Source organism: Daucus carota, chromosome 4 (assembly GCF_001625215.2).
Source record: "Daucus carota subsp. sativus chromosome 4, DH1 v3.0, whole genome shotgun sequence".
Classification (NCBI taxonomy): domain Eukaryota; kingdom Viridiplantae; phylum Streptophyta; class Magnoliopsida; order Apiales; family Apiaceae; genus Daucus; species Daucus carota.
The window spans coordinates 33,537,263-33,547,141 of record NC_030384.2 but is presented as its reverse complement, the minus strand read 5'-3'; the positions used below and the strand labels follow the sequence as shown (position 1 = coordinate 33,547,141).

The window sequence follows — 9,879 nt, the reverse complement described above, 5'->3', positions numbered from 1 at the left end:
AAAAATTAGACCCACAACAGATGATCCTTGCCGCCAATTTGTGTTTTTAAGCGCATCAAATAAAATTAAAACACCATGTACTTGCATATTTGCTAATACTACTATATCAGAGTTGTTTTGAGACTCCATGTAGATCAATTGTGATGTTATTAGTTTCTCATATAAATTGGATTGTACGATATGTTATTATAATGTCTTTTGCCTTTTAGATTAGGGCATGGTCATCTCCCATAGTGTGACGGGCGGTGTGTACAAGGCCCGAAAACAAATTCACTGTCGTTTATTAGATATTTAATATGTTAAGTGATCTGAAAACAAAACAACTATTTGTTTAATTAACTTATTCTTTATTTCACAATCAAGTTATAGTTGACTGTGTTCTATTTTATTAAATATTTTTGTATTAAAAAAATTATTTGTTTGCCAAAAAATACTAAAACTTTAATAGTAAGCGTGAGTTAAAATAAAGTATAACCGACATCCAATAAAAAGAAGTAGTAAATATCGTCTTCATGTATAATAGCCGTTTGATTTAATATAAAACAAGTATTTATTGCTGATAAGTAATTTATACGTAAGAACTAATTTTTAATTTATTTATTTGGATTTTTTTTATATCTACAATTTATTAGATATAAAACTTATTAAGTATAATAATAATAATAATAAAATATTATAAAGTATTTTTAAAGTGTCCTTATTATTTTTGTAAAGTCAATTTTTAGAAAAAAAATTTAACATTTTCACCTTCTCAAATCATGACATATAAGTTAGAAGTTGTCTCGTAACTTTTTACACAAATTAATAATTGATTCCGAATTATAAGTTAGTAAGGGAAAAAAAACTTTGACCACGGAGGTCCGTACTCTCCCTCCTTGACCAGTACTCCCTCCGTCCCCGTATTGGAGGACGGAAGCACAAATTTTAATGCGTTACGAAACTATATTTTATAAGAGTATTTAAATACGTGTTGAGCAGTTGAAAATAAACGTATAGAATTAAATGGGACCGAGGGAGTGGTAGTCATTCGAAATGTATTTTAAAGTGTAATGGAAAATAGATTTGTAAATTATTTTTCAAATAATAATTTATGTTTATACTTTTATTTATAATTTATATAAAATAAATAGCAGAATTATCAGTTCTTACATCTTAAAATACACGCAGAAAATCGAAACTAATTTGACGGAAGTATACGCTCTAGTATTCATGTGTGCGAGTGTGTCTATATCGCAAAAGTGGGGGCGGAGGTGGGTACGTATGGTGTACTTATCATACAAGAGAGAGAGAGAGGGGGAAGGTGAGAGCGGAGATGAGTAAAAAAGATTCACCCGGTCGGGACCTCAAGACTGAAGAACTAAAGCACCACCAATATTGCCTGCCTTTTTCTTTAACCCGCTTTTTCCATACTACTTTCTTTTTAAATACAATAAATATTTCGTATAAAGTAAGGTTCCATCTATATTATAAACGTTAATCTAATCGCTTATTATCATTCTAAAATCCCCAACACAAATTAGTACTAGTATTCAACTTCATATATGTGTAATATGCTTCCAGCACTAGCTAGGTCAAAATCTTGGAGGCCCCTCCACTAATCCCAAACTAATCTTTTCTATAACAAATTTAAGAGCTAGCTCTATAGAACCTTAACCACTAAGATAAAGATATAGAAATTTATATACATCCAAACCCTAGAAAGCACTATAACAACAAATATAGAAGAAACAAAGAAAACATGAAGAGTGATAGCAGCAGCAAAGATAATAGTATATATATGACATAAAGGGCCTTGGTTTTGTATGAGCTCTCTTTATTCTCATTCTCCTTAGCTTTATCTTTCTCTTCTGAGTGAGTGAGGTTTCTTTAATTTGCTACCCCTTGTTGATGTGATTCTCCACTAAACCTAGAGCCTTTACAAAAGAGAAAGAAGGATCTACTAATTAGAGCCATGGTTTTCTCCTCCATTCCTCCTTATCTTGATCCACCCAACTGGCAACAGGTAATATTAGTCACACTTATAAGCTTCTTCTTCTTCCATAAGTTTCCTTATATCCATTCCATGGCTTGAAAAGCATTAACTCGAAAAGATGATATGAAAAGTAGTAATATATTCCCAGCATCCCCTTTAAATCAAATTCGAAACATGGCTTTTTATTATATCTTGATCAGTCTTTTATGAGTTATATATCCTCTTAGATTTGTTTTTTGTGCTTGTTAATTTGCAGAACCCGCATAATTATTTTCGGAGTGGGAACAATGATTTGCTTCCACCAGCGCCGCCACCAGCTCCTCCACAGCAACATGGAGTTGGGGGGGCCGGGTCGATTAGACCGGGTTCCATGGTTGACCAGGCCCGGATGGCCAACATACCGATGCCAGAAGCCGCCCTGAAATGCCCTAGATGCGAATCAACACACACCAAGTTCTGCTACTTCAACAACTACAGCCTGTCGCAGCCTCGCCACTTCTGCAAAACCTGCAGAAGGTACTGGACTCGAGGAGGCGCCCTCAGAAGCGTGCCTGTCGGTGGGGGCTGCAGAAGGAACAAACGAAGCAGCAAAGGAAGCAGCAGCAGCGCCTCCAAATCTGAACCGGCTAACTCGGGTTCCTCAAATACAACACTTCCTTCTTATAACACTAATGCCGCGACACCACCAACTAGTAGTATGTTAGGAGGGCTCATCACATCACAAATTCCACAATTACGCTTTTTGCCCCCTTTGAATCACCTTATGGACTATGCGACTCCAGGACGCGAAACTGCAGGGTTCAGCTATGGTGGAAGTACTTCAGGTACTCCGGTTGTGTCCACTAGTGAAATGAATTTTCAAATGGGAAGTAACCTCTTTAGTGGAAGTAGCGGAGGAGGTTTGGAGCAGTGGCGATTGCACCAGATGCCACAATTTCCTAATTTCTTGGGTGGGTTCGATCCATCAATGTCACACAGTGGGGTGTTGTATCAGATTAATAATCAAGATGGAGGCGTTGAGGCTTCAAAATTGTCGAGCTCTTCTTCTATGATGTCTCAATTGGCTTCCGTAAAAATGGAAGCCAACAACAATAACAACAACAACAATCAGAATCACGAGTCGAGTTCAGCAAGACAGTTCACAGCAGCGCCAGTAGAAGGAAATGAACATCACTGGAGTACCAACGTTGGTACGACTGCATGGACAGATCTTTCGGGGTTCAGCCCTTCCTCCACCAGCAATCCATTGTAAGATTAATCATATAACATATATAAGAAGATCCGATAATTAAACTACTATATAGTCTTGTTAATTTGAAGGCTCATTGACAAGCATCGAGCTCACTTTTATGATGCACCGAAAACCCTAGAGCTGATAGGAACTCTATAAGATATTCGTATTTATTAATTTGTTGTTTTAATTTGGTTTGATTTGTAATGTATACCCTTTATACTGAGCGCACCTTTGTCTTAAATCTGCTAATTATCATCAGTGTGCATGATATCTGCAATTGAACTTGCATTAATGATTAATTATTATATGTAACTGAGTTAATTAGACATGATTAATGGACGCAGTTGCTTGCCGATTTAACTAATTGATGTGATTATGATGACCCGAGCTACTAATTACTTGTTGACCCAATGATGAAGTCTGCAGACCACTTTATCTTAATTTCGTTCTATATACATGTTCAGATCACTTAATATTCATCTTCCTACACATGGCTGAAACACATTGAGGTGTGATGATTATGCATCTTAGGGTTTGTGAAAACGTACGTGTGATCTGTGTTTGATCAGCTTTGATCCGGTTGTTTAATTCCAGTATATATAAGCGCCTCACAGAACTACTCACCATGAGTTTATTAACATACCGATTCAGCATTCTGATATATCAGTTCTTACCTAACTTTGAATACATATATCGATAGCTCTTTGATAATCTAACTTGCTTCAGTTAATTAGTGGCTTATAACCCTCTCTTTCAGATTCTCCGTTCAACTCAAGGTTTTACATTGGTATATATTAATTATTTGAGTGTGCTCATAAAGAGTCCAAATTCTCTTTATCTGGCCCGTGTCGGATGTTACAAACACCCTTCTTATATGTTCAATGTACTACCGACCAGAACTCTGATATCATTTAACATTCCAAGCCCACAACTGAACAACTAAAATCAATTAACGACTCATCTTAAGTCATCTTAAATACGGTGGGTATATTTACGACGGATGGAACTCACTCCATCGTAAATTCCAGCATTAAAACGGCGCCGTTTGCATTAATGGAATATTCATACTTTTTATTCAAAAAATATTTATATATGTGAATTTACGATCAGAAGGTGTTGAAGTCGTAAATTAATACGCCAGAAACCAACTATCCGTTGTAAGTTTCGGTGCTCAGCGAATCCGTCGTAAATACCCTTATTTTGTTGTAGTGTAACTAATTTAACAAAAACAGATAAATAATTAAATTAGGTGGGATCGAGGACTCAAATTCGAAATCTCTCTAGATCCGATATCTCTGATGTCATGTTAATTACCGCACTTGTTTTATAAAGAGATCGTTATATAAGTAGCATATTTTCCGTTAGGCTTAATGACCTTTTAGCCCTCAAAGTATGGGTGGAAGTTCCGATGCGGCCTCGAAATTTAAAAACGTAGCTTTCGACCCTCAAAGTATCTTTGTCGTATCTTTTAGCCCTTTTTAAAGATACCGGTATAAATCGGGGGATAAACTTGGCAATTCATATTCGGGATAAAGTTTGAACGTACCTTTTAACCCTTAAAGTAAGCATCTCGTTCATTTTAACCCCTAAAAAATACATTAGAATACATTAGATGTTCTTTTTAACCCTTCATATTTAATGCCCTTTTTAACCCTCACGTGTGAAATGTCAACTTTGTCCACCCCGTTATATACCGGTATACGCTATAAGAGCTAAAAGGTACGACAAAAATACTTTGAGGGTCGAAAGGTACGTTTTTAAACTTCGAGGCCACATTGGAACTTCCGCCCAAACTTCAAGGGCTAAAATGTTATTAAGCCTTTGTGTTAACCCATAGAATTTCCGATATCTGCTGACCATAAATAATACAGAGACAGCACCTGTCAGTATATTGAGTATGAAGTATTAGCAAGAATACTGATAGATCGTATAAAACAAAATGCTACTGTAATTGGTTAGGCGTCTCAGAAAGAAAAGAAAGGAAGTAATCTCGAGCTGTGTGCTTGAGCAATCAGGTAATGACTGCATATCATCAAAAGATGGTCAAAAGAGCTAGGGTGTATCAACTCATACAATTTTATTTTTGCAACCCTTAAAATCCGCGCTTCATCATCTTTAATATCCTGTACCAATCGTAATACTAACACTCTAATTTCTTCCTCATTTGCACATCTTTTGTGCATTACAAGTACTAGAACTCCATTCTTATATGCCTGCAACACAGTTTTAACTGTTTCCTCAGGATGTTCATTGGTAGCTTCTTTCCTTGGAGTAAGCAAAAGTCATTGCAATGTTGCATGCATAAATAAGAGTTTTTACTTAATCATATACTCCCTCTGTCCCTCTCATTTCTTTACGGTTACTATATTGGGATGTCCCTCTCATTTCTTTACGTTACCATAAATAGTAAGTTTTTTCATCATTACATCCACTATCTTCCCCCACTATCTCATATTTAACAATAAAAACTACTATTACACCCACTACTTTCCTCTACTATCTCAAATCTATTATTAAATATTAATGGGTCCCACCACTTTACCCACTTTTCATCTAACTTTACTCATTTTTCATACATTGTCTTGGTCTCCTTGTCCCCCTTCAATGTAAACAATTGAGGGGGACGGAGGGAGTACAATTATTGAGTAGTTACTGTATATATTAGAGCAACTCCAAGGGAACATTTCCCTTACCTATAATGAGTCTATATGGACAAAAATAGAGGTTTATGTAAAAAATCTCACTCCAATCTTCCTCTCTTTTATCTAAATTTTTTAGGTGAGAGAAAGCAAAACCCTTTCTTTAGGGAAGAGAAAAGTAAGCCCCTATTTCTTCCATCTTATCACTCTCTCTCATTTTCTTTCATTTTTCATTTTCGCTCCTTTTTTATCTCCCCATCATGGTAGAAGTACTAATAAAATATTATTTTTTTCAAATATAAGGATGATTATAGGAAATACCATTGGAGTAAAACAACCAAAATATTACTTATATTTTAGGTAATCATTAATTTATTATATTTTAGGGATTCAAAATAGGTAACACCATTGGGGTTGCTTTTAGCATTATTATAAGTTAACCAAGTCAAGAAAATTAATAAATTCCTTTTAGTTATTATTTTATTTTATAAATCAATATATTCCTTCCTTATTCCCTCGATATCTACGGTTCACTATTAAGCCAATTTTATTTCTAAATTTATATAAATCAAATCATAATAAATAAGTTAATGTTTTATTTTTCAAATTAAAATATTTCATCATCTGAGTTTCGGCTTCTCGAGAGACTCATCTCGAATAATTATAATTTTGAATTTTAGCTAAGTTTATTTAGATTTCTGATTCGACCTGTGTCTACGGTCCATTACAAGTCAGCTTAATTTCTAATAAACTTAAAATTGATCAAATCAAATCAAATAAATTCAGTAAATCTATTAATCATATTAACTAATTGAGTGTGAGAGTCATTAGATCCGAAGGAACCCTACCTAGGTGAAACATATTAAACAAATGTAGTAATTGTGTTCAAGGCGGTCCAAGAAAAAAAAAGACGGGGTCCCTTTCTATCCGCATAATATAAAAAGGTGGTGGTAAATTGAACGTGAGAAGGAATATTTGGGCCAATAGGAGAAGAGTGAGTAGGAAAGCAAGGAATCTAATATTGTAAAGTGGCCTCCTATATCTTTCTTTTTCAACAGCCAAGGCTAAGGCTGCTGCTCCTGCTGCTCAAGTCTTAACACCAACGAATAAAGCAACTCCTTCGCTGTTATCATAGAACTCGTAGCCATATATCTTTCTTCAGCTCCCTCTGTTGTATTTATAAGTATATATTAGTTATGCTAGTCGGTCGGTAGATCTTATGCTATTCAGTGTCTGATCATCATATCATAAACGTATCGCTGCAAGAAAAATATTCGTAATAGACTGGTTCATAATTTATATAACGGATTTTCGAAAGTGTGCACATAACACATGCTAACAACCACTTTTTAGCTAGTTGGTGGATTTTGATTGACTCTTATCCCATTAATAATGATAGCTCCTGCATGCACAAAAATCTCCACTAATCAAAATCTGTAGCTGTTAGTGTGTGTCCATGACACACCAGAAAGACCTTTTATGCAATTACTGAGTGAAAATAGATCAAACTCAAACTCAATTCGATTGAATAAATCTGACCGACAAAATATCTATCGACTTTGTATGGTGAACGATGTCCTTCCCCACACATGCTGATTCATATATATAAAACGTCATAGTTTAATGAACATGAGAATCAGATTCCATGCAAACAATCAGTCACTATAATTACACCAACCAAATCATCTTGTCTGGTCCCCGCAACAGCTCTCTTTACACAACTGTATGAACCAGTCCATATATGTTAAATGCCACTCTCCTACTTTGTTTATTTTAACCATCAGCCTTAAGCAGAAATCAACTTAAGGCAGTATATAATCATATGATACGCACAGCACTTGTTACATGACAACGTAACTCCTACACATGAAATATGATCAATGTATAATAAAAGTACATAATGAGACCGTTTGGTTGAGTTTAAAATAAGTGCTTATTGCTTAAAGTAAAAAAGTGAAGAAGAAGTTAGAAGCAAGTTAAGACTTATAAGTGATAAAAGTGTTTGGGAAAGTTAAGACTTATAAGTTAAGACTTATAAGTGATAAAAGTTAAGTACATAATAAATCCTATGATATAACTTAAAATCATTCGATCTGTTTGGAAGTTAATTGAACATCGCAGAGGACATATGGACCTAGCTATCTAGTGGCATTGCATCTGGCATTTGAGACCTACCTCATCAGTCGTGTATGTATAATTTATCTTCATTCATTTTGATCGGTTCATCACTATAAAAGATAAATTGACACTCTATATACATATGTAGCTTTCGTAGATCAAATAATACAATTTTTTCGTATTGTCTATTGTGTATGCATGTGATTTGATTGATTAGAGGTAGATATTTTGCATTTGGATGACACGGATAAGAATTGAGGCATATACTATCGACGTGCATGGTTGATGGATGAGGCAGCTCTTTCCACTTCATTGTTTCAAGGTTTTGTTGTTTTCTTGGTCGAAGCTCTTTTTACGCCCGTCACACGTACACCTCATGTATATCTACGCATCAATCATTGATGTCTCTGCAGTGTGTTCGTGTGATTGAGCAGGTAGGGCCGTTTGGGTTAACTTAAAAGAAGTGACTCTTGCTTTCTTATATTAAAGAAGTTGAACAGAAGTTAGAAGTAAATAAGTTAATAAAGTGTTTGGAAAAAAGTAGAAACTGTGAGAGAAAAGCTAATATTCTTACTTCTTAAAAGTGCTTCTACTTATTTACACAAACGGATCGAGAAAAACAGAAGGCTTCTTCTTCCCAAACAGGCACCATATTTTTCGGCGCACCTGATATGCTCCGTTAAGTGTTTAATTTCTGTCAGTATTGTAATACAATGAATTTGGGTATTCATTTATTTTGGTCAGGTAACTATCAGATTTGTGTCGTTATCTTTTACTCACAAGTTTATGCATAATGATATGTATAAATTGATAAAATATTCAAAAAATTATATCCAGCGACAAAATTTACTTAGGTACTGTTTGGGGTTGCTGTTGCAGACAGCAACAACAGCTTTTTGCTGAAAAACAGGTGAAAAACTGTTTGGTAAATCGAAAAGCAGCTTTTCAGCGAAAAGCTGCTGTTAGAAAAAGCAGGTCCTCCCATGCTTTTGGAAAAAGCTGCTTTTCAGGTTTTGCAGAATGATGTTATAGATTTCATTATAAAACCTCGCCAAAAACATTATTATTTTTTATATTATAACTCAAAATAAGTAAATATCAAAAAATTACCAAACAGTTATCTGATTTCTACAACAACACTTATTTTACCAGCACTTATTCTGACAGCACAGCAATTTTTAACAGCACTCCCAAACAGACCCTTAGTTTCAAATTTCAAGAATCTCAGTATAGTTGTGGACGGTGTAACCACAATTTATAAGTTAATTTTACTTATACGTATTGTTCAAAATTGTTGTATTATTATAAAAAAATATCAGTATAATGTATTTCTTATAAGAATTAGATAAATGTTCGATGACTTTTTTGGATTCGTATAGTCGAAGAAACAATGTTCGATGACTCCTGCTTTTTACCGTTGATATTATGAGTGGTGTAGTGCTGTGTCAAAGTTTGGGCCGTTTACAACATAGGACGCCCCCAGCCTGCCTTTGAACTAAACCTAAAATATGAATGGCTTGCAAAATGGGCTGAAGAGGCCCATACTGAGAAAAAGGAAACGAGAGAGATTTGAATCTTATATTTATATAAAGGAGGTTCTTCAGAGGGTGACATGGCATGTCTCAAATCTCTCTAAACAGAATCTCTGATTTTCTAGCTTTTTATATTTTATTAATTATTAATTAGAATTTTGTTTTAAATTCATGATAACTAAGGTCAGGTGATGAGACGTGCCTTTTTGTTGTCTTTGTTTTAGTAAGGAGCCAGTTTTGGCTCCCGCCGTAACAACTGCAATGCTGTCTTGTCAATCTAAATCTTTCTCGCATCATCATGCCTTACAGTTTGGAGCACCAGGTAATCTTCCGCTTTCCTTCCTTGCACCAGGTGAATCACTTCTTCACTGAATTTTTCTTTGA

The 9,879-nt window shown here is 34.9% G+C and overlaps 1 protein-coding gene across 1 annotated transcript; it reads left to right on the top strand.

Moving 5' to 3' along the window:
* Positions 1-1,735: 1,735 nt before the first annotated feature.
* On the top strand, positions 1,736-3,447 carry LOC108216586 (dof zinc finger protein DOF2.4). The gene is made up of 2 exons (XM_017389387.2): positions 1,736-2,002; positions 2,229-3,447. Exons 1-2 carry the CDS (start codon positions 1,952-1,954, stop codon positions 3,222-3,224), a joined length of 1,047 nt encoding a protein of 348 aa, XP_017244876.1. The 5' UTR covers positions 1,736-1,951; the 3' UTR covers positions 3,225-3,447.
* The last annotated feature ends 6,432 nt before the right edge of the window (positions 3,448-9,879 follow it).

Coding starts and splice junctions, on each gene's coding strand:
- LOC108216586 (XM_017389387.2), top strand. CDS start 1,952: ATGGTTTTCTCCTCCATTCCTCCTTATCTTGATCCACCCAACTGGCAA. Junction 2,003..2,228: donor ATCCACCCAACTGGCAACAG/GTAATATTAGTC, acceptor GTTAATTTGCAG/AACCCGCATAATTATTTTCG.